General features: G+C 46.9%; 8 protein-coding genes across 8 annotated transcripts; 4 read left to right on the forward strand and 4 right to left on the reverse strand.

The window, feature by feature from the left end:
- Nucleotides 1–721: 721 nt before the first annotated feature.
- LOC149442293 (histone H4) lies at nucleotides 722–1,033 on the reverse strand. Its single transcript, XM_089656286.1, has one exon. The coding sequence runs from the start codon at nucleotides 1,031–1,033 to the stop codon at nucleotides 722–724; it is 312 nt and encodes a 103-aa protein (XP_089512412.1).
- Nucleotides 1,034–2,545: 1,512 nt separating this feature from the next.
- On the reverse strand, nucleotides 2,546–3,008 carry LOC149442294 (histone H2A type 2-B). The gene has a single exon (XM_089656322.1). It carries the CDS (start codon nucleotides 2,994–2,996, stop codon nucleotides 2,604–2,606), a length of 393 nt encoding a protein of 130 aa, XP_089512448.1. The 5' UTR covers nucleotides 2,997–3,008; the 3' UTR covers nucleotides 2,546–2,603.
- Nucleotides 3,009–3,284: 276 nt separating this feature from the next.
- Nucleotides 3,285–3,758, forward strand: LOC149442295 (histone H2B 1.1). The gene has a single exon (XM_089656250.1). It carries the CDS (start codon nucleotides 3,313–3,315, stop codon nucleotides 3,691–3,693), a length of 381 nt encoding a protein of 126 aa, XP_089512376.1. The 5' UTR covers nucleotides 3,285–3,312; the 3' UTR covers nucleotides 3,694–3,758.
- A 7,876-nt stretch (nucleotides 3,759–11,634) lies between these two features.
- On the forward strand, nucleotides 11,635–12,500 carry LOC149442296 (uncharacterized). The gene has a single exon (XM_089656251.1). The coding sequence runs from the start codon at nucleotides 11,637–11,639 to the stop codon at nucleotides 12,324–12,326; it is 690 nt and encodes a 229-aa protein (XP_089512377.1). The 5' UTR covers nucleotides 11,635–11,636; the 3' UTR covers nucleotides 12,327–12,500.
- Nucleotides 12,501–17,124: 4,624 nt separating this feature from the next.
- LOC149442297 (histone H3) lies at nucleotides 17,125–17,610 on the reverse strand. The gene has a single exon (XM_089656252.1). It carries the CDS (start codon nucleotides 17,593–17,595, stop codon nucleotides 17,185–17,187), a length of 411 nt encoding a protein of 136 aa, XP_089512378.1. The 5' UTR covers nucleotides 17,596–17,610; the 3' UTR covers nucleotides 17,125–17,184.
- Nucleotides 17,611–19,119: 1,509 nt separating this feature from the next.
- Nucleotides 19,120–19,661, reverse strand: LOC149442298 (histone H2B 1.1-like). The gene has a single exon (XM_089656253.1). It carries the CDS (start codon nucleotides 19,563–19,565, stop codon nucleotides 19,185–19,187), a length of 381 nt encoding a protein of 126 aa, XP_089512379.1. The 5' UTR covers nucleotides 19,566–19,661; the 3' UTR covers nucleotides 19,120–19,184.
- Nucleotides 19,662–19,869: 208 nt separating this feature from the next.
- Nucleotides 19,870–20,332, forward strand: LOC149442299 (histone H2A type 1). The gene has a single exon (XM_089656323.1). It carries the CDS (start codon nucleotides 19,882–19,884, stop codon nucleotides 20,272–20,274), a length of 393 nt encoding a protein of 130 aa, XP_089512449.1. The 5' UTR covers nucleotides 19,870–19,881; the 3' UTR covers nucleotides 20,275–20,332.
- A 1,933-nt stretch (nucleotides 20,333–22,265) lies between these two features.
- On the forward strand, nucleotides 22,266–22,577 carry LOC149442300 (histone H4). The gene has a single exon (XM_089656287.1). The coding sequence runs from the start codon at nucleotides 22,266–22,268 to the stop codon at nucleotides 22,575–22,577; it is 312 nt and encodes a 103-aa protein (XP_089512413.1).
- Nucleotides 22,578–22,934: the final 357 nt, after the last annotated feature.

The raw sequence follows: 22,934 nt of genomic DNA on the forward strand, positions 1-22,934 counted from the left end.
TATAACTGTCATTGCTTAATAAATTCCAATCTCCCGCCGGAGTTCTATGGAACGTTAGACAATCCGCCCTCTTTACCTCAGAATCCGATACAGAAAATCGATCGATCAATCCTTCCAGGCTCTGCAATTAGAAAAATCATAAGAGCATTGCAAATGTACACAAAATCCGACAAGATGGAGTTCTCAGTTTATTGATTTTGTTGAACTTCCTGCACTATGAATAAAAATCGCCGAATACATGTTTTTTTCCTCGCAAGAAAAGCATTACTGGCTGATGGAGACAACGTCTTTCATTCAAAGCAGATTTATCGATTAGTCAGCAATATCCACTAATAGATCCTGATGATTACTGAATCACGTAAAACATTACTATAAGAAATTATAGATTTCTAGATCAGATCTGTGAGAACGCTATATTGTAGACTTGTATCTGTTACAGATATAACACTGCCAGATACATATGTGCAATGAATCGAGAAAACATGACATGTCTGAAGAACCAAATCGGTTTCCTCTTTGTAACAAAGTTTCTAAATAAGTGATATTCGGTTAGCGGGTTCCATCGCCCCTCCAATACTGGAATGAGCGGCAATCCTTCTCCCCCCAGAAGGAGCAGATAGAACCCTGGAAATCATCAATCAATAGCCCTTTGTATGAGAAGGTGGGCGGCCCTGAGAAGGACCTTTGTGATGATGAAGGGGGGGGGGGGGGTTATGAGGATTTATCCTCCGAATCCGTAGAGAGTGCGTCCCTGCCGTTTGAGAGCATAGACGACATCCATGGCGGTGACGGTCTTCCTCTTGGCGTGCTCGGTGTAGGTGACGGCATCGCGGATGACATTCTCCAGGAAGACTTTCAGCACTCCGCGGGTCTCCTCATAGATGAGGCCGGAGATGCGCTTGACTCCCCCTCTGCGGGCCAAACGTCGGATGGCGGGTTTGGTGATGCCCTGGATGTTGTCCCGGAGCACCTTCCTGTGGCGCTTGGCGCCGCCTTTCCCCAGACCCTTCCCTCCTTTACCGCGACCAGACATGACGACTCTTCTCTGCTGCAAACACCGACTGAGCTCTGGGCTGGGCCCGCCTTCTTTTTATACATCCTTTGCGGACCAGATGGGAAACTTCCTGGGAAGAGGCGGAGTCACACCCATTCATTACAATGTTCTTCGTGTATATGGTGTCAGAAACTTTGAGGCAAAAACAATACATCTGTAGAAGGCACTTATATTCCTCCTTCTCAATGGTCTTCTGTTTAGTCCTCGAAAATATTAATCTTTCACATTTCATAACAGAGACTACAATCACTAATTATTGTGTTTATTTCATATGATTTAAATATTAATTTGAAAAGGAAAAACAAAAACGATGTCCTATTTTCCTGTTTATAAGTCCTGGCAGGGCGGGTCACAGCAATTTCTGCAGAGAATTTCCTTGACTTTGAAGCTTCTAGTTAAACATTTTTTTGATTTTGCGGATACAAAGAGGTAAAAGGACTGTTTTTGTTTGCTTTATCTATCACTATTATTGTCCAGACATGAAATATTTGCTATATATATATATATATATATATATGGCAGTGTCAGGATTATTATGGGTCAGTGACATGAACATGTACAGATCTGATCATGAAATGTACAATACTTTATTTCCCATCATATAGAAAGGAAGAGATCTACAATATAAATCATCTCCCTATCATGTTCTATATATAGCAGTGGGGGATCCTGGACTTGAGGACTTGGAATAAATAGAACCTACAGAAGTGTTTGGACTTAGATTACTGAATCATGTAAATAGTCATTCCGGAATGATCGATGAATCTGCTTGGAATTAAAGTGTTGATATTTCTCGCATAAACGTCTCATCTGATGATCTCCTTTGTTCTCCGGGTCGGATTTGGCGGTATAATAATTATGAATATTTAATTGTAACGATCTACACCATTCTGGCGGGAAAATTTAAAAGCAGAAATGTGAAATCTGAGCCAATCACAGTTGTGGGCGTTCCCTCCATCAGCCAATAACTTTCTGATGAGTCCAAATAAATGTATCCTGAGATCTGTCTCCGTCTTCCGCCCAGAAAATATTTGTTCCGTAGACTCTCCATTGATCTCTATAGCGGGGCGGATTCTGTATTCTGAATTACAAATCGAAGCTGGAACCGATCTGACATGAAGATGTTCAACGGATTTCCTATTCTTGGTCCATTAAACTGCCCGAGATGAAGGGGCCGATGATCGATGTTCTCCGGAAGAATTACATCTCAATGTTAGAGGATCGTGCATAGAATTCCGGCGGGAATGTTTACTGCTGAACCAATCAGATCTTAGAGATCCCTTCATAGAAAACCATACATCTGATGACTGAAGGTGAGATCTGTTCCTGGAGGGGGAGGAGGATGCGTGTTCGGTATATATGATCTCCAGAAGGAAATCATCAGAACTAAAGTATGGAGGACAATCCCTGTAATGAGATCACATTGTCCTATACATGGAACAAGAACATTCACATCACTGACAACGTATGTCCGCCCTTTGTATGGAGATGTGGGGGGCTCTGAGAAGAGCCGTTGTGTTGGCGGATAGAAGGGGATCCTGTGGGGGGATTACTTGCTCTTGGCGGCCTTGTGGCTCTCGGTCTTCTTGGGCAGCAGCACGGCCTGGATGTTGGGCAGGACTCCTCCCTGGGCGATGGTGACGCCGCCCAGCAGCTTGTTGAGCTCCTCGTCGTTGCGGACAGCCAGCTGGAGGTGTCGGGGGATGATGCGGGTCTTCTTGTTGTCTCGGGCGGCGTTGCCGGCCAGCTCCAGGATCTCAGCCGTCAGATACTCCAGGACGGCGGCCAGATAGACGGGAGCTCCGGCCCCGACCCGCTCGGCATAGTTGCCCTTCCGGAGCAGACGGTGAACACGACCGACAGGGAACTGCAGACCGGCCCGGGACGATCGGGTCTTGGCCTTAGCCCGAGCCTTGCCTCCTTGTTTACCGCGACCAGACATGATGGGATGACTGACGAATCACACACAGATAGGCCCCAGCAGCCGCTTCCTCTCCTTTATACACTCCATGTTCTGACGTCACACGTTGCGATTGGTTGCTTTTCAATACAGCCAATAGCATTCAGACTTGTTTCTACACCAATCTGTAACTGAGAAAAGAAAGCGTGACGTCGCTCTCCATCACCTGACCGAGTCCTCCAATAGAAGAGTTAGGTGAGATGAGACGCATTTGCATAGGCCGCCTATAAAAGCAGCACATGAGGGCGGCTCCAGCACACTTTCCCCGCAGCCAGCCAAGCAGTGGTGAACCCTGATCATGCCTGAACCAGCCAAGTCTGCGCCGGCGCCCAAGAAGGGCTCCAAGAAAGCCGTGACTAAGACCCAGAAGAAGGACGGCAAGAAGCGGAGGAAGACTAGGAAGGAGAGTTATGCTATCTACGTGTACAAGGTGCTCAAGCAGGTCCACCCCGACACCGGCATCTCGTCCAAGGCCATGAGCATCATGAACTCCTTCGTCAATGACATCTTCGAGCGCATCGCCGGCGAAGCTTCCCGCCTGGCTCATTACAACAAGCGCTCCACCATCACCTCCCGGGAGATCCAGACCGCCGTCCGCCTCCTCCTGCCCGGAGAGCTGGCCAAGCACGCCGTCTCCGAGGGCACCAAGGCCGTCACCAAGTACACCAGCGCCAAGTAATCCCCCCGCCCCCCGGGGCCCCATCATCCCAACAAGGACACAAAGGCTCTTCTAAGAGCCGCCCACCATTCCAATCACTGAGCTGTCATCACATTGTATTGCCGCTAGAGGTCCCCCACACGTCACACTTACACTGGACATTCGTTCTAGGGACGGACTAACCTGCACATTGGGGGGATGGGAGGATTGGCTGCAATGCTCAACACTCCCATTAGGTGTCACTATATTACACACATAGACGGGAAGGATTTTCTTGTTTCTCTTTTCTGCTCTGCTTGATACATTGTTACACGTAGTAGAGGCGAATGTTTAACTCTTCACTGACTGATATATGTGCGGCTGTAACATGGCATCATAGGAAATTATACAGAAATCATGGAAACATTACTCCATATATTACTAGGAATAGATTTACTGATTTCATATAGTATGAGATGTGGAAAGCATTACATTTCAACCGTTTTACTAAAACGGTTCTATATCTAAAGATTACAAAGTACAAACGCCAAGCAAAAAATTAATGCATTTCTGATAATGTGGTTATTATGGATCTGTATGGGGATTATGGGAGGAATATAAAGGTTACACATCCCATACACATTACATTTCACCTTTTTAAATATATGGGTAACATTGCTTTTATATCTGGGATTATGGGGGAATATCATGGTAAACATGCCTAGGAACACATTTGACCTGTTTGATATTAGAATATTATTTTTTTCCAGCATGGGGATTATGGGTGGATGATTGCAGGTACACACTTCAAGGACCATATTTGAGTTTTCTCCTAAGAATATGGGTATAGTTATTTTTCTATATGGGATTTGTGGGTGTAATATGTTTAAACACCTAGGAACACATTTGACCCCATTCTGATATGAATATGAGATTAGATTTTTTTTTTCTTTTTCAACATAGGGATTATGGGTGTATTATGGTGGATACACATGTCAAGAACCATATTTGATCTATTTCTGAAGATTCATAATTTTTCTCTGAGGATAATGGGTGGAATAACATGGTAAACATGCCTAAGAACACATTTGCAAAAGCGATAACAGGCGCATGGTGTGGCAGTCTATGTATGTATGATGAGTTCCAAATGGGCAGGGGTAAGGGTAGTTCAGTAGGCACTAAGGGCAAGCTGTGTAGGAGCGAAGTATAACTCTACAGAAGGGAAACCAAGAAACACAGAACCTCTAAGTGTGTACTGTGAAGGTATTTAATAGAAAGATAAGTAGTAACGCACATCTCAATTTTAAAAAACAGGCTCATGGGTGAGACCTCTATAGCCAGATGTGTGATGCCACCCATAATACTCATATAGAAAAAAATAACTATACCCATATTCTTAGGAGAAACATGTCAAATATGGGTGTTGACATGTGTATCTGCAACCATCCACCCATGATCCCCATGTAGAAAAATAATTATGCCCATAATCTTTTCAGAAATGGGAGAAATATTATGGCTATGCATGCCTAGGAGCACATTTGACCCCTTCCTGATGAGAATAAGAGACTATATTTTGTTCTACATGGGGAGTAAGGGTGGAATATTTTATTTATTTATTTTTAACAAATAATTTGTATTCTTAGAAAGCAGAACATATAAACATCAATGAACTACAAATAAAAAAAAAAAAAAGATTTGCATGTTATGAAGTCATGTAGTACACAGTAACAAAGTTGGCTTCTGGAAAAACTTAATAGTACAATAAGATCAATGTTCTACATGAGCATTCACAGATTAAAACGTTTATAAATTGCAAGTACAAACATCAAATCTGACATAATAATGTGCATGAATAGAGGAAGGAGATTTAGTAGAGAAAGAAAGAAACAGCAGTCATAAGAACAGATCTAATTCCGCAAGCGGAGTCAAGTATCCACCAGCATGATATGCACATCGAAGAGTTAATCACCCATTGGCCCTCTATATGTTTTTGAGAAAGTGAAAGCATACCAATTGGACCATAGTTTATGGAATCTGGCAACCATGTGATCGGTCATAGTCAATGTCCTTTCCAACTCCTGAATGATGTTAACCTCTCTTATCCAGTCTTGAATCGAGGGGGCATGAGTGGTTTTCCAATGCCTGGGGATTAGGGACTTGGCCACATTCAAAAGGTGCCATACCAAAGATTGCTTATATGACTTCAAAGAGCACTCAGAGATATGGAGGAAACAACATTTGGGGGTTTAGTCTAATGCAGTCTCAGTAATAGAGTATGTCAACCGCAAATGTTGAGCCACAATGGCATAAGCCTTGGGCATTGCCACCAAATATCTAACAGGGAGCCCTCGGCTGATTCACAAAGCCAACATAGGCCTGACGTCTGGCGGAAGCACCTCTTTAACCGACCCGGTGTAGCATAACATCTTGTTAACAATTTATAGGAGGTTTCTTAAGTCCTAGTGCTGATGGAGCATTTGTGAGAAAAAATTCAGGCTTTTCTCCATTCTCACTTATTGAACTGCCATCCTGGAGGAGCTGGACTGCCTATGGGAACCTCTGTAGGGTCCAGGTATCGCTTCATGCCATGTCCTCATATCAGTAGTGACACTGACCCTAGCCAAGTGCAAAACTAGTGGCAAACAAAAAAGATGCCAGTGGCCTCCACCTGCAACACCATTTCTGTTTTGGGGATCACCTCATTGTTGCCCATCTAGTGCACCTGTTGTTAATTTTATTATCACAAAAACAACTGAAACTGAAACCCTCTCAGCTACTTAACTGACCAGATCAATATCCCAGGAGTTTAAATTACTTGAGTTTATACTCTGATTAAAAAAGTTTTCCTTGTTTTGAGCAGTGTATATCATTATACACACATACACTATATTGCTGAAAGTATTGGAACACCCCTCCAAATCATTGGATTCAAATGGCCACAGGTGTATATAATCAAACACCTAGGCATACAGACTGCTTCTACAAACATTTGTGAATTATTATTATTCAGGATTTATATAGCACAGACAGTTTTCTTAGCAGTTTACAATATAAAGGGAGACAATACAGCAAGGATAGAGTTTAATACATTAGGGTTAGCAGGGCCCTGCTCCTTAGAGTGACCCATTCTTTCACAAATCTTTTAGACTGTAAGCTCTAAGGAGCTCAGTGAATTCAAATCAGGCGTGGTATCGTGATAAGTTGCCACCTGTGCAATAAGTCCATCTGTGACATTTCCTGGCTACTAAATATTCCACGCTCAACTGTTAGTGGGATTATAAGTGGAAGCAACGCAGGGGCGGACTGACCATTTGGAAACTCAGGCACTGCCCCAGGGCCCAAGGTCAGTAGGGGGCCCCATGAGATGCCCCTGGTACCTTTTTCATAGGCTTTTTTGAGTTTGGGCAAGGACACAGGGGCCCCGTGATCCCCTATTCCTTGGGGGGGGGGGGGTCAATGAGTTGTCAGTCCACCCCTGAGCAACTGGGAACAACAGTGACTCAGCCACCAAATGGTAGGCCACCTAAAATGACAGAGCTGGGTCAGCACATGCTGAAGCACACAGTGCGTAGAAGTCACCAACTGTCTGCACAGTCAATCGGTAAGGACCTCCAAAATTTTTGTGGCCTTCAGATTCGCACAACAGAGACGTCTCTGAGTTTGGAAGTTGCCAGGAGTACGGTACTTGCCTGACTGTATTGTGTCAAGTTTAATGTTTGGTGGAGTGGGGATTATGGTGGGGGTTGTTTTTAAGGGGTTGGGCTTGGCCCCCTAGTCCCAGTGAAGGAAACTTTTAAGGCGTCGGCATACCAAGACATTTTGGACAATTTCATGCAGCTGCAGGCATCATCCTGGTATAACCATTCAAAGTCCATTGATGTACCAGTACGTCTCTGGTCCAAGATTGTACAAATGTCTAAATAGTGGCACGCTTGAATAAATATTTTCCATGTGTAAGTGGTACCCCATATGAAAAAATTATGACACCAAGTCCCAAACTATCTTGCCACTGCTCTCCATTTAGTCTGGGTATTCGGGGGGCTCCACGTGATTTTTTCCCTCTTAAATCCAAAACTTATATGTATAGCCTGTTGCCCTCTCACAGGTCTTCTACATCTTGAGCCCTTATCTGGCACGCTTTCTGGGGAAAAATTGTTTGAATGCAAGGCGGCCAGAAAAATTAACGAGGACTCATAAACGCAGATGTTTTGCTGGGGAGTATAGACATCTGCAAATTTTTGGTTAAGATGATTCACAAGTTATTTCTACTATAGGATGGCGTAGAAGAAGTTCAACATGTCCAGTAAAATAAATAAATACAAATAAAATTTTGTCATAAATTTAGTCTAAAATGTATTCTGCTCCATGTCTTTTCCAAAAAAAATCCTAATACATGTAAAAGAATTGGTTTATGGGAAAGTTATGGCGTTTACAAATGGCGGTATAGATACTGGAATTTTTTTGTTTTTGATTTAACAATAATGTCGACGATCAGCGACATATAGCGGTACTGCGGTGGACATTCTAAAACTGGGGGGGGGACTGACTTGGTGTCACTGACATCCCCAGTGACACCAATACAGTGATCAGTGCTAAAAAAAAACCCACTGATACTGTACTAATGGCACTGGACAGGATGGGGTTAACATTTGGGGGCAATCAAAGGGTTAACTGTGTGCTGGGTCTTTTTTTTTTTTTTTCTAGAGAGTGGGGAGGGGGGTGCTTCACTGTAAAGCACACTGCTCTAGATGGCTCTGCTCAGCCATCCAGTGAAGTGTGCCCAAGCTGACAGGGAGGAGGGATGTTGGTAAACAAAGCAGCCCTCCTCTCGGTCAGTGATCCTCGGCAATCAACATGTACTGGCAGGTAATCACCGGCCGGGAACAGGTGATTGACACCCGGGCTGCGATCAGCGGAGAGGGTAGGGCGGTCGCACGCCTCACACGCCCATCACCCGGAAATGCAAAAAAAGTATATTTACATAATTTTGTGCACCTGTACCGCCATGTAGCAGTATATCAGTTATATGGCAGTGGGTATTAAGACTTGTCAAAAACTGTTGTTTTGTATTCAATTAAAGATGCTAATGAGCCTGCCTGCCCGCAAAACCCCCATAATCACCGGGCCAGGGTTGTGTGGAAGAGACCCTTGTCCCCCCCCGCCCAAAGCTGATGGCTCATGGCCTGGTAAGGTGCAGGGGAGGTCGCTCAATTCCCCCCCCCCCCCCCCCTTTCCTGCCCTTCCAGGCCTGTGCTCGGATCAAGGGTCCAGTCGGAATTTAGGAGGGACTTCACACGTTTTCCCCCATTTGTTATTTTTTTTTTCATGGAGAGTATTCTCCCCTCTGTCTTTGGCTGTGTCAAGCAACACACTGCATAAGGCATACATGTGACACAGAGGAGCTGTGATGCAGATGAGAACTGATATATTCAGAGGGCGTGAGTCTCCCAGGATTCTGGTGACAACCCAAAACTGGGCAAATTCCTTCACTTTCACTCTGCCTGATAACAGTAAACAGGGAAAAAAGAGAAGGTAAACCTAATGGGGCACAGGGAGCAGGAAAAAACTGTTTACCCTTTCTCCTCTTTATCCAAAACTGATTTTAATTTTGTACAATAGTGTTCCGATTGTTCCTATTATTCTATTCATTTTTTACAAAGACCGAGTGTGCAGGGGGGGTGGGGTGGGGGGGGGGGGGGGTTGTCTTGGTGTCTGTGAGCTTATGAAAATGCAACACTAGCTGAGGTACATCTTAAAACATCTGGGGATGGGGGGGAGGGGGGGGAGTATGCCAAAGCAATTTCCAGGTAAAGCTTTTGATGGATTCTTTATTTTCTCCAATCAGTTTATTCCTCGCAGTTATTACCTTTTGTCCCACCAGCCCCTCTGTACTAGATTGTAAGCTCCCTGGAGCAGGCCCTCCTAACCCTCTTGTATTGAATTGTATTGTTGCTGTATTGTCTCCATTTATATTTTTTATAGCACTGCACAAAGTGTTAGCTCTATATAAATCCTGAATATTATTAATAATAATAATAATAATAATCACCATCATCAAATAATATTAATAATATGATTCCCTTCTTCTTGGACTGAGCAAAAGAGGGACACCCTGATCCACCACATGGCAGATAATATTAGGATTTCCAGCAAAGGTCTCATTACTGAAATGATCTCTGGGGGAATCGAATGTTGATAGATTGCAACAATGTATCCAGCAGAGAAGAAAAGTGAAACATATTTAAAGTAACAACAAAATCCTTCCCGTCTATGTGTGTAAAATATACTGACACCTAATGGGGGTGTTGAGCATTGCAGCCAATCATCCCATCCCCCCAATATGCAGGTTAGTCCGTCCCGGATAGAGAGGAGCGGTGCTTTGTGGATAGAGAGGAGCGGTGCTCTTGGGGGGGGGGGGGGGGGGGGGAGGAGCGTTGCATGTCAGCTGACATATTCATCAAAGGGGTGAAGTCTCCCAGGTGATGTATTGAACTCTTTATGGTCATATTCTGGTGACAACTCAACATTTGGCAATATTCCTTTACTTTCCCTCTACCTGATAACACTAAACAGGACAAACACCGAAGATGGAGCGCAGAGAGCAGAAAAAACGCTGCAATCCTCTTCTTTTACGAAAAAGAAATTGTTTTTTGTCTGTTTTGTTTTTGTTTGTTTTGTGCGTGTTTTTTTTTTTTTTTTTGTGTACATCACACAATTTGTACACTTTCCTGTTTGTCCTCAATGCCACATGAAAACAAAACATTCTTTTAGGTATGGGAGGGGGGGGGGTACATGTCTCCCTGTCACTTATAGGTCCCTAGGCCATGGCTTATCTGGGGAGGGGATTGTATCCGGATTAGAATCATTGTAACAAGTGAATCCTGTCGGCGATACTTTGTTGTTTTCAGGTCCATCGTTTGGTGTATTCCCTTCTTGTCGGTGCAATTCTTTCTCCTTGGACTGAGGAGAAGGGAACACCCTGGAGGCTTTTACATGTTAGTACAAAGAAAAGAAGTGTCAGGGTCAGTAGACATGTGTTGGTCTTAGAGGAACCCCACCGCTCATTCCCCTCCAAATAGCCGACATTTCCTCTCCACATTCCCCACATGATAGACAAGAATGGGATTTGCAGCAAACTTCCTATTCCTGAAATGATCTCTCAGGGAATCCAAATGTGATGGATTGACTTCCATCACTGAAAGCATCAAATCCTATTGTAGATCCGAGGATTCCGAGCAAACCTCCCCCCTGAGCAGTCTATGGAGCTGTGGAGTGAAATGCGGCAATCAAGTCATTGGCAGGATTTGGCTCTCAATGTCCATTTGTGATGATGATCCAATAATGACACCTAGGCCATGACACGTGACACCCTGTAATGGGCGGAGCCCTTTGTATGTCTCCCAATGTCTGCCATGACATGACACAAGGATCTCCTGTGATCGGCCGATGTTTTTGTTCCCGGCTCCTTGTAGTCAGCTAGAGATGAGCCGAGTTGTGTATTAGAGGGAAATGTTTGGCGATCTCCCCTCTTCCCTCGTGTAATGTGAAGCGGATTGTAGTGGGGGACGGGAGCAGATTGTTTTGTGGGTAGAATGTGTCCCCCCAAGCAGGTAGAAGGCAGAATGGGCCCCCCACTCCGGAGAATGGTTGTGTTTGCAGCCTCTGTGTTCAGCCTCGTGAGCAGCTCCTGACAGCTGGAAGTGACCCCCGATAAGTGACAGTCCAGGGAGCAGATCGGCTCCCCGGTGCACATCGGACATCGTTCTATTTCGGATTAAAATCGGTTTTATATCTACCGGGAAACACAACGAGAGAGAGAAGATTCCCAGACTGTGGACTGACAGCCAGTGGGCGTGTGTGATGTGTAACCAATAGCAGGACAGAGTGGAGTTGTGTGACAACCAATCGCAGCGTTAGAAGGTCTGTATATAAGGCGGAGCGCCGTGTGATTTGTAATGAACTATTGTGGAAACATTTCCCGAGTCATGACGGAGACTGAGAGCGCCCCAGCCGCCGCTCCTCCAGCGGAGGCCGCCGCCAAGAAGAAGCCGGCTAAGAGGGCGTCAGCCGGAGGAGGAGCCAAGAAAGGCAGCAAGAAGGCGTCCGGTCCCGCCGTGTCCGAGCTCCTCGTCCAAGCCGTGTCCGCTTCCAAGGAGCGCAGCGGGGTGTCCCTGGCCGCCCTCAAGAAGGTCCTGTCCGCTGGAGGATACGATGTGGACAAGAACAAGAGCCGCCTGAAGATCGCCCTCAAGGCGCTGGTGACTAAGGGGAGCCTCGTCCAGGTCAAAGGCCATGGAGCCTCCGGATCGTTCAAGATCAACAAGAAGCAGCCCGACGGCGCCAAGGCGAAGCCCAAGAAACTGGCTGCTAAGAAGGCTGCAAAGTCCCCCAAAAAGAAGGCGGCCAGAAAAACAACCACCGTAGCCAAGAGCCCCAAGAAGGCCGCCAAGTCCCCCAAGAAGAAGGCGGCCAGCAAAGCCCCCACCGCAGCCAAGAGCCCCAAGAAGCCGGCCGCCAAGAGACCAGCAAAGGCTGCAGCCAAGAAGGTGACCAAGAGCCCCAAGAAGAGCAAAGCTACAGCCAAGCCGAAAAAAGGCGCCAAGAGTCCCGCTAAGGCCAAGCCGGCAGCTAAGAAGGCGGCTAAGCCCAAGAAGGCCGCTCCGAAGAAGAAATAATGGGCGGCGACCTCCTTCATCTCCACCCCCCAAAGGCTCTTCTCAGAGCCCCCCACCTCCCCCCAACAGAGCTCTCCATACATACACCGACATCGCTGCGTGCTCCGCATGTCATCTGTTCCCGATTTAGAAGATCTGATAGAAATAAATCCAATTCCCAAACACTGCCCAAGAGATCTCTGGGGGACTAAACATTCATATTTCCTCTTCTAGTCGATCATTTCAGGATTTCATGCGGCCATTCTGAACATTCTAAGGAGAATCCTTCCAATGATTGGGAGACATCATCCTCTAGACGGGTTAGAATGATCAGCAACAAGCTGTGAGCTCAGTTTCGGATTGAGTTTGAGGAAGTGGAGTGACATCCATGCCGATATGTCACTTAGTAGGATAGTAATGCGAGAGGAGACTGAAGGGGTGAGGTGAGGGGTAGAAAGATAGATTTGTGTGTCATCAGCATAGAGATGGTACCTAAAACCATGGGAGTTTATCAAGTGACCAAGGGAGGAGGTTGTAGATGGAGAAGAGAAGGGGTCCAAGGACAGAACCTTGAGGGACCCCTACAGAAAGAGGAAGTGGAGAGGAGGAGCCAGAGTTATAGGTAATGCTAAAGGAGCGTTGCGATAGGAGAACCAGGAGAAATCAGAGTCCTTTGAGGAGGAGGGGATGGTCAAGTAGTAAGAGAACGGAATAGTGGCCATTTGTTTTAGCAGTTAGTAGATCATTAGTGAGTTTTAGTAGGGCAGTTTCAGTGGAGTGAGCGAAAGCCAGACTAAAGGGTCAAGAAGGTTGTTGCCAGTCTACAATCGCCTGAGCTCCTTCCTCACTATTATTATTATTATTATACAGTATTTATAAAGCGCCAATAGTTCGCTCAGTGCTGTACATTACAAAGGGGGACAGAACATGTGAAAGAACAATGCAAAACATGAGGGGATTGAGGGCCCTGCTCTTTCGAGCTTACAATCTAGGAGGGAGGGGATGGTGGCACAGGAGGAGATTGCTGTCGGGGATGGAGTGGTAGGAAGAGTGGAGGAGGTTAGCAGGGGGTGGGGTAGGCTTCCCTGAAGAGATGGGTTTTCAGGGTGCTCCTAAAGGAGAGTAGGTGATAATCTGATGGGTTGGGGCAGGAAGTTCCAGAGGATGGGTGACACACTGGAGGAGGAGACCAGGGAACTAGAGAGGAGGTCTTGTGAGGAGCGGAGTGTGCGTGCTGGGTGGTACTTGGATCTTAGGTCAGTGATGTAGTACGGGGCAGTATGGTGGACAGCTTTGTAAGTCAGTGTAAGGATTTTGAATTAGATCCGTTGCGCAATCGGAAGCCAGTGGAGGGATTGGCAGAGGGGGGTGGCGGAGATGGAGCGGTTGGAAAGGTGAATGAGTCTGGCAGCCGTATTCAGGATCGACTGAAGCGGGGATAGCCAGCGGCGAGGCAGGCCAGTGAGGAGGGAGTTGCAGTGGATGAGCTGTTTAGTGGTTTCTGGGGTTAGGAACATGCATATTTTGGCGATGTTGCGGAGGTGGAGTCTGCACGAGTTTGTTAAAGATTGGACATGGGGCTGGAAGGATAGGTTGGAGTCCAGAATGACACCAAGTACTCTGTCCTGCGAGGCGGGTTTGATGTGATGGAGAAGTCAGTGGGGGGTGGTGTCCGGGCTGGGGTGAAAGACAAGAAACTCGGTTTTGGAGAGGTTCAGTTTAAGGAAGTGGAGCGACGTCCAGTCTGATATGTCGCTCAGTAGGTGTGTGATTCGGGCAGAGACTGAGGGGGTGAGGTGGGGAGTTGAGAGATAGATTTGTGTCGTCGGCATAGAGGTGGTAGTTGAAGCCATGAGAGTGTATGAGTTGGCCAAGGGAGGAGGTGTAGATGGAGAAGAGAAGGGGCCCGAGGACAGAGCCTTGAGGGGGAGGTGGTAGCATTATAGGTAATGCTGAAAGAGCGTTGTGACAGGTAGGATGAGAGCCAGGAGAGAGCAGAATCTCTGAGGCCGAGGGAGTGTAGTTTTTTGAGGAGGAGGAGGGGGTGGTCGACTGTGTCGAAGGCCGCAGAGAGGTCAAGAAGTAGGAGCACTGAATAATGGACATTAGCTTTGGCGGTTAGCAGGTCGTTGGAGAGTTTGAGTACGGCAGTTTCGGTGGAGTGTAGGGGACGGAAGCCGGACTGTAGGGGATCGAGGAGGTCATTTAGGTGAGAGCTTAGGCGGGTGTAGACTCAGCACTCGAGGAGGTTAGATGTAAATGGGAGCAGGGAAATGGGTCTGAGGTTGTTCGGGTCATTGGGGTCCACTAAGTGTTCTAAGAGTTTAGAGGGAAATGGGTCTTAAGTTCAGGTTTCTAAGGTCCAGGGGGGCTTTTTAAGTATGGGAGTAAGGATGTGCCCATGCTTCAGAGGGATGGGGAAGGCACCGTTAGAGAGGGAGAGATTGAAGATGTGAGGGAACATAGGATGGAAGAAGAGGGTGACCGTAGTAGTTGTGAGGGGACAGGATCCAGGGGGCAGGTAGTGAGACGAACTAATGAGAAAACTTTAGTGACCTCTACGGTAGTAGCAACATCAAAAGTGGAAAGTGTTGAGGGAGGTTTAATATAAGGTATGTTAAGTGGGATGGATGTCTGTGTAGTGGAGACGCCCCTACAAATTGCATCAATCTTGTTTTTGAAATGATTTGCAATCTCATGAGCAGTGAGTGAGGTACTGGGTAGAGAAAGTAGAGTTAAAAGTAGAGAAGAGACGATGAGGACTGGATGACAAGGTATTAATAAAAGTGACAAAGTAGGCTTGTTTGGCAGCATGGAGGGAGGAATTGTATGTTAGGAAAGCAGATTTATATCCGGTGAATGCTTGCTGAGATTTGGTTTTATGACACAATCGCTCCAGTGCACAACTATGTCGCTTAAGATTTCTGGTGTCAGTCTGCACGGTTGTAATGGTGGGGCCTGATGCTTCATGTTGTTAGGGGAGCAAGTGAGTCTAGTGTGGATGAAAGCAAACTGTTGTATAAAGCAGTGGCCAGGTCACGGCTGGACAGGGGAGAGATTCTGTCATAGAGGCGGTCAGTTGCAGAGTGGAAAAGAGAAGGGGTAAAGTTGTGAAGGTTTCTGCAGGTAATTGCTGTTCAGAGGGTTAGGTGTTTGAAGGTGAAGAGAGAGGAAAGGGGGTGTTTGTGAGGTTGTAGGGAGTGCAAGGATGGGAGAAAACAAGGTCTGTAATCCCATCAGAGTGAGTGGAGGACCGTGTCCATTGTGTTAAGGTAAAAGATGAAATTGGGTTGAAGAGTTGGGATGTAGCCGGGTTGTTCACATTAATGGGGATGGTACAATCTCCAAGAATGATAGTATTTCAGAGAAGAGAAAGTAGGGTAGCCAGGCGGAGAAGTCATCAAGAAAGCAGGAAACCGGTCAAGATCGTCGATAGATCATTGCAATACTCGGAGAAAACAGCTGAAAGCAGAAAGTCTCAAAAGAGAAGCATAGAGAGGGAGGATTACGGAGGACTTGAAAGGTGCTCAGTGGGGATTGAAGCAAATTAACTCCACCATCTTTCCAACTACTGGGTCTGGGTGAGTGAGCTCAGAGAAGGCCTCCATAGGAAAGTGCTGCTGGAGAAGCAGAATCTTCTGCTTGGAGTCAGGTTTCTGTAATTGCTTGTAGGTTAAGGGAGTGGGAGACACAAAGGTCATGGACAGAGGTGAGCTTATTATAGACAGAGTGGGCATTCCAGAGCGCACATGGAAAAAGGGAGGGTGGTTTCTAGGAGCATGGGGATTGAGATTAAATGGAGTGGATTGCAGCTATTTCTGGAGGAACGAGGGTGCCTGGTGTGGTGGGGAGATATCCCCAGAGGTTAGGAGAAGCAGGGTGAGGAAAGTAAGTTGGGAGCGGGATGTATATGAGGGCACAAGCCTTCCTGTCCTGGTGTTTGGGTCAGCTGGTGAGTAAAGTAAAGCAGGAGATGAGAGCAGTAATAGGGAGATGGTAGCAGTGAGGGTGAGATGTATAAATCGAGGTGGAGAAGAGGGATAAAGAAAGGAGATTGAGAGCAAAGGATAGTAATATGAGGAATAGAGGTGGCATATTAAACAGGTACATGGAGTGGGAATCAGACTTGTAGACGTTTCTCAGGGTGTTTGCCTGCAGCCCATCCAGTGTGCAGTAGAGTTCTTCCTGCTGCTTTAGTTATCCTGTTGTGTTCAACTGAAAATGCCCTCACAGGACAGAGCCATCTGTGACCTCCCCCATAAACTGGTCTATATTTATAGGGAGATGATCAAATGAACAACTCTTCTCCGCCCCAATTAGGAATTGATAAGGATCACACTAATTTTTTGGGGGAGAGAATTATATAATCCAGACCAGACAGGCCAAAATCAAACTATGATGGATTCTCTGATCACAGAAAGGCAAAAAGAGGTGAGAATCAATCACCACAAATAGATATAGATTAATTATCCTGAGATTTGCAGCAACATTTACCCCAATTTACTAGCTGCTGGTAACAAAACCACCCATGACGTCATTGATAAGGACATGGGGCCCCTGCACAGTATCCTTGCCTGCCCCTGTCAGCAGTGAGGTCACATTAGCTGAGACAGAAACCCGGCAAGTGAGGGAGAACACAAACTATTTGCTTTGGAAGGAAAAAAAATCCCCCCCATGTACAGACGGCGCCGCGTTGTGTAAACCGGTTTGGTTCTTTACATGTTGTAATGGGCGCCTCCAGATTGCGCTGAAATGTAAAAGGCGCCATGAGGTGGAAAGGCGGAGAAGTCCCGGTACAGAGCTCTGTGTGGGGGGGAGGTTGTGGCTCTGAGAAGAGCCGTTGGTTGGCGGGTTGTGTGGAATGTCTGTTGCGGGGGGTCTAGGCCCTCTCTCCGCGGATGCGGCGTGCCAGCTGGATGTCTTTGGGCATGATGGTGACCCTCTTGGCGTGGATGGCGCAGAGGTTGGTGTCCTCGAAGAGTCCGACGAGATAAGCCTCTGCGGCCTCCTGCAGAGCCATGACGGCGGAGCTCTGGAAGCGCAGGTCGGTCTTGAAGTCCTGGGCGATCTCTCGGACGAGGCGCTGGAAGGGCAGCTTGCGGATGAGCAGCTCGGTGGATTTCTGGTAGCGGCGGATCTCTCGGAGAGCCACGGTGCCGGGCCTGTAGCGGTGAGGCTTCTTCACTCCGCCGGTGGCCGGGGCGCTCTTGCGGGCGGCTTTGGTGGCCAGCTGCTTGCGGGGAGCTTTCCCTCCGGTGGACTTACGGGCGGTCTGCTTGGTACGAGCCATCTCTACTCCTCTCTTGTCTGCAACTGCGAATGTAATGCGCCTCCGCTCTGCACAGCTATTTATACACATCCCTGCCCTCTGATTGGAGAACTACGTCACGCCCCTTCTAATGATTGGGTTACTTAAAAAGAGCGGGATTTTCAAAATGCCCGCCAGAATCTGCACGTTATCTCTGTAGGTAGAGAAGCCCGCTGTGTCAGGGGTGGGGGAGGGGAGTTCCTCCACATCATACAATGCTCGGAGCTCTCCTTACTACCAAAGAAGAGAAGATTAATCAGAGATCTGCTAATAATCAGAGATCAGAGACTCCCTGTACAATGTAACAATTACATCCATTGACATCGGACTGGATTCCTCCATAATACAGTGAATGGGATGACAGAAGATCCTCCTCCGATCTCACGGATCCGATGATTCCTCTGTTCGGGACTAAGAAGCAGAACGTTTGTCGCCCATCTCGGTCCATCCAGCACAATTGTGGACTAACAGGGACAGTCAGAAGGGCTGCAATGTATTGTCTATAGAAGAGCGAGATGACAAGAGACATGACTTGTGTGCGGATCTGGGAGGAGATACAATGTGATTTCTGCCTTTTCTCTCCGAATCCCACTTCCAAGGACAATCCGATCCCGGCGAGGACAGTGTGGACTTTGATGGCACAATGACAATCTATCGCTGAGGATGTGAGGAGGCGGACATCTAGTCTGCAGCAATTCATCCCATTCATTTTACAGTTAGTTTATTTGTAACAAATATTTTATGTGTCTTATATTTTAAGAATGTTTTTTTTTTAGTCTCCCGCCAAGATCTGCAGGTTCTTTGTTAGTAGAATATCCCGATCTCTCTGGGAGCTCCTTACTGCCAGATGGGAAAACATTGATAAGAAAGATGTTTATAAATAAAAATTAGAACTTCTTATCAATGTAAGAATTGTAAACCCCGAGAGAAGACTATTTCTGTCCATAATTCAGTAAATTAGATGACAAAGTAAATGGGGGGGGTTTAATCGGCCCAATGTATCCCCCCCCCCCCCCCCCATTAATGATAACCGTATTACAATTTATAACCTCCACTTTCCATTCTGTGTATTAATCTGATGCACCTGAAATTCACCTAATGCGCTAATGGAAAATACAGATACATATAGATACACACTATATTACCAGTAGTATTGGGCCGGCCCTCCATATCATTGGGTTCCGGTGTTCCCATCAAGCCCCGAGGCATGCAGACCGCTTCACGAACATTTGTGAAAGAACGGAACGCTGATAGCTAATGGGGACAAATCTCTGCCTTCTGTCCGGGGATCTACAATGCGGGTTGTTTCTGGATCCACTAGAAGACAATATTCTGTACAAATGAAATCCTCCAAATGGAACAATCAGGAATTCCACAATAAATGGGATCTGGAAGGCTGGCTGGTATTCTGATAGCGAGAAGAAATCTAGAAACCCCGTGTAAGTGTGACGTGTGGGGGACCTCTAGCGGCAATACAATGTGATGACAGCTCAGTGATTGGAATGGTGGGCGGCTCTTAGAAGAGCCTTTGTGTCCTTGTTGGGATGATGGGGCCCCGGGGGGCGGGGGGATTACTTGGCGCTGGTGTACTTGGTGACGGCCTTGGTGCCCTCGGAGACGGCGTGCTTGGCCAGCTCTCCGGGCAGGAGGAGGCGGACGGCGGTCTGGATCTCCCGGGAGGTGATGGTGGAGCGCTTGTTGTAATGAGCCAGGCGGGAAGCTTCGCCGGCGATGCGCTCGAAGATGTCATTGACGAAGGAGTTCATGATGCTCATGGCCTTGGACGAGATGCCGGTGTCGGGGTGGACCTGCTTGAGCACCTTGTACACGTAGATGGCATAACTCTCCTTCCTAGTCTTCCTCCGCTTCTTGCCGTCCTTCTTCTGGCTCTTAGTCACGGCTTTCTTGGAGCCCTTCTTGGGCGCCGGCGCAGACTTGGCTGGTTCAGGCATGATCAGGGTTCACCACTGCTTGGCTGGCTGCGGGAAAAGTGTTGTGGAGCCGCCCTCATGTGCTGCTTTTATAGGCGGTCTATGCAAATGAGCCTCCTCTATCCTCACTCTTCTATTGGAGGACTCGGTCATATGATAGAGAGTGACGTCATGCTTTATTTTCTCCAGTATAGATTGGAAGGGAAACAAGTCTGACCGCTATTGACTGAATTCAAAAGCAACCAATCCCAGCGTGTGACGTCAGAGCATGGAGTGTATAAAGGAGAGGAAGCGGCTGCTGGGGCCTATCTGTGTGAGATTCGTCAGTCATCCAATCATGTCTGGTCGCGGCAAACAAGGAGGCAAGACTCGGGCTAAGGCCAAGACCCGATCGTCCCGGGCCGGTCTTCAGTTCCCCGTCGGTCGTGTTCACCGTCTGCTCCGGAAGGGCAACTATGCCGAGCGGGTCGGGGCCGGAGCTCCTGTCTATCTGGCGGCCGTCCTGGAGTATCTGACGGCTGAGATCCTGGAGCTGGCCGGCAACGCCGCCCGAGACAACAAGAAGACCCGCATCATCCCCCGACACCTCCAGCTGGCTGTCCGCAACGACGAGGAGCTCAACAAGCTGCTGGGCGGCGTCACCATCGCCCAGGGAGGAGTCCTGCCCAACATCCAGGCCGTGCTGCTGCCCAAGAAGACCGAGAGCCACAAGGCCGCCAAGAGCAAGTAATCCCCCCACAGGATTCCCTTCTATCCGCCAACACAACGGCTCTTCTCAGAGCCCCCCACATCTCCATACAAAGGGCGGACATACGGCTTCTATGGACACCAATCCCACACTCCTCTCTATCTCCCGCTTCTGTGGGATGGACTCTCGGGGAGAAGTCGGAGATCCTTTTTGCTTATGTTGTCGCAAGATAAAATAACGGCTTTTATTTATTAATATAATTTACGGTACAAAACGTTATAAACTATTTATAGGTATAAAACATAATAGAAAATGTTGTCAGTGTGAGACTCTGGGGAAATGACATCTTATTCCAGGGACGGATCTTATCCGCCTTCCTTTAGTTGTGATGAGTTTCTCCTGAAGATCAGAGATCGTTCAATATATACCGAACAACGATCCTCCCGACTGAGGGAACAGATCTCATCACCTCCTTCACACTCCACGTAGAAAAAAAAGATGTTTTACTGTCTGAAGGAAACGTCTATAACTGTCATTGGATCAACTTTCTAATCGCTTCATTCAAATCTCCAAATATGAAATGTTTTATTTTCACTCCAATTCCTCATAATACAAAACCCGACAAAATGGAGTTTGACGTTTGTTGAGTTTGTCTTAGAGAAGAGATCAATCAAGTCTATATATTCAATATATACCGAACAACGATCCTCCCGACTGAGGGAACAGATCTCTTCAAACTCCCGAGTAGAGAAACGTTTTATCTGAAGGAATCGCCCAGAACTGTCCGTTGGCTCCACTTTCTACTTCATCTTTCCCGCCGGAATTCTATGGACCGTTACAGACAATCTGCATCCATTGACCGTTTTATCCGGGAAGATCGATCAATCCTTCCATTCATTCCAGGCTCTGCGAGTTCCGGAACATCAAGTTCATTGCAATGTTTTCTTTCCCTCCCAGAATAAAAAAATCCGGATACATTTTTATGGATTCCTCGTAAGGAAAACGTTACTGGCTGATGAAGGAACCGCCCACAGCTGTGATTGGCTCATATTTTAAATTTCTGTCATCAAAGTTTGACCGCCGGAATTGTGTTGATCGTTACATATATCCCGCCCGATTATACCGCCAAATCCGAGCCAGAGAACAAAGGAGATCATCAGATGAGACATTTATCCGAGAAGTATTATCATCGCTTTCATCCCAAGTAGATGTATTGATGAGTCTGGAGATGGATTTCCATATTTACCGAATCATGTAACACATTGTGAATACAAGTATTGTAGATTCCATGATCACATCTGTATACGATCATGTCACTGACCGATATTTATGTGTCCCTCCTTCAGACATGTAGCAGTTACAGATCCCCCCCCCCCATATCACATCCAGAATATTCATACAAACAAATGTGAAATGACTGGTAGAAATAAGGAGACTGCCGGAGAAATACGGACAATGTATCCAGAGAGAACATATGACATGTCTGAGGAACCAAATCGTTTTCCTCCTCCAAATCAGTCATTAAAAATCATCCAAAGGGTCCAAATAAATGAAGTTCTCTTCGGAGGAATGAATGGCTGTGACCCCGCCCCTTTCCACCAGTCTCCCTTCAGGTCCGCTGGGAATTATAAAGAGGAACGTGGGGCATCGGTATAAATGTTTGTGTTGTTTATTTCCAAGTCATATTTCTCAATATTAAATTGCTGCTAACAATAGTAACTGGTGATGATGGTTTGTGTTCTGAAATGTGAAAGATGAATGTTTCTGTGTAATCTCCGAGGAAGAAATAGAAAACCATTGAGAAGAATGAAGAGATTTCTCTCCTGGAGATGGATTTCTATTGTCATTAAGGGATCTGAAAAGGGCGGAACGTGGAGAAAGCTTCCAAATGAATCCAATTGTATTGTGTATAAAGAATGGGTGTGACTCCGCCTCTTCCCAGGAAGGTTCCCATCAGGTCCGCTCAGGCTGTATAAAAGGAAGGCGGGCCCAGCCCAAAGCTCAGTCGGTCTTTGTAGCAGAGAAGAATCGTCATGTCTGGTCGCGGTAAAGGAGGGAAGGGTCTGGGGAAAGGCGGCGCCAAGCGCCACAGGAAGGTGCTCCGGGACAACATCCAGGGCATCACCAAACCCGCCATCCGACGTTTGGCCCGCAGAGGGGGAGTCAAGCGCATCTCCGGCCTCATCTATGAGGAGACCCGCGGAGTGCTGAAAGTCTTCCTGGAGAATGTCATCCGCGATGCCGTCACCTACACCGAGCACGCCAAGAGGAAGACCGTCACCGCCATGGATGTTGTCTATGCTCTCAAACGGCAGGGACGCACTCTCTACGGATTCGGGGGATAAATCCTCATAACCCCCCCCCCCCTTCATCGTCACAAAGGCCCTTCTCAGGGCCGCCCACCTTCTCATACAAAGGGCTGTCTATAGGAATCTGTTTCTCCTGTAGGTATACGGATGTCTAGTAGTTGTAAAGTCTGGGAAAGGAAGATGGTTTTTAGCTGGTCATACACGATACAATCTGTACAATTCTTTAAATGTAATAAAACGTACTTGTCATGAGACTCCTAAAATATGTCGATGTGTTTATATTCTTAGATATCGTTAGCTCTTGTTTTTTTTTTAATGTTGAGTCACAGAAAAACTCTTTGCTCAATGAAATTCTGTGAGACCGATCGCAGTGTTGTGTCGCTCTCCTCTTTC

This window comes from Staurois parvus, unplaced genomic scaffold, assembly GCF_062004578.1.
Source record: "Staurois parvus isolate SC_StPar_1 unplaced genomic scaffold, SC_StPar_1.0 ptg000897l, whole genome shotgun sequence".
NCBI lineage: Eukaryota > Metazoa > Chordata > Amphibia > Anura > Ranidae > Staurois > Staurois parvus.

What these genes read in the sequence shown, in the direction of transcription:
- LOC149442293 (XM_089656286.1), bottom strand. Translation starts at nt 1,033, where the DNA reads ATGTCTGGTCGCGGTAAAGGAGGGAAGGGTCTGGGGAAAGGCGGCGCC.
- LOC149442294 (XM_089656322.1), bottom strand. Translation starts at nt 2,996, where the DNA reads ATGTCTGGTCGCGGTAAACAAGGAGGCAAGGCTCGGGCTAAGGCCAAG.
- LOC149442295 (XM_089656250.1), top strand. Translation starts at nt 3,313, where the DNA reads ATGCCTGAACCAGCCAAGTCTGCGCCGGCGCCCAAGAAGGGCTCCAAG.
- LOC149442296 (XM_089656251.1), top strand. Translation starts at nt 11,637, where the DNA reads ATGACGGAGACTGAGAGCGCCCCAGCCGCCGCTCCTCCAGCGGAGGCC.
- LOC149442297 (XM_089656252.1), bottom strand. Translation starts at nt 17,595, where the DNA reads ATGGCTCGTACCAAGCAGACCGCCCGTAAGTCCACCGGAGGGAAAGCT.
- LOC149442298 (XM_089656253.1), bottom strand. Translation starts at nt 19,565, where the DNA reads ATGCCTGAACCAGCCAAGTCTGCGCCGGCGCCCAAGAAGGGCTCCAAG.
- LOC149442299 (XM_089656323.1), top strand. Translation starts at nt 19,882, where the DNA reads ATGTCTGGTCGCGGCAAACAAGGAGGCAAGACTCGGGCTAAGGCCAAG.
- LOC149442300 (XM_089656287.1), top strand. Translation starts at nt 22,266, where the DNA reads ATGTCTGGTCGCGGTAAAGGAGGGAAGGGTCTGGGGAAAGGCGGCGCC.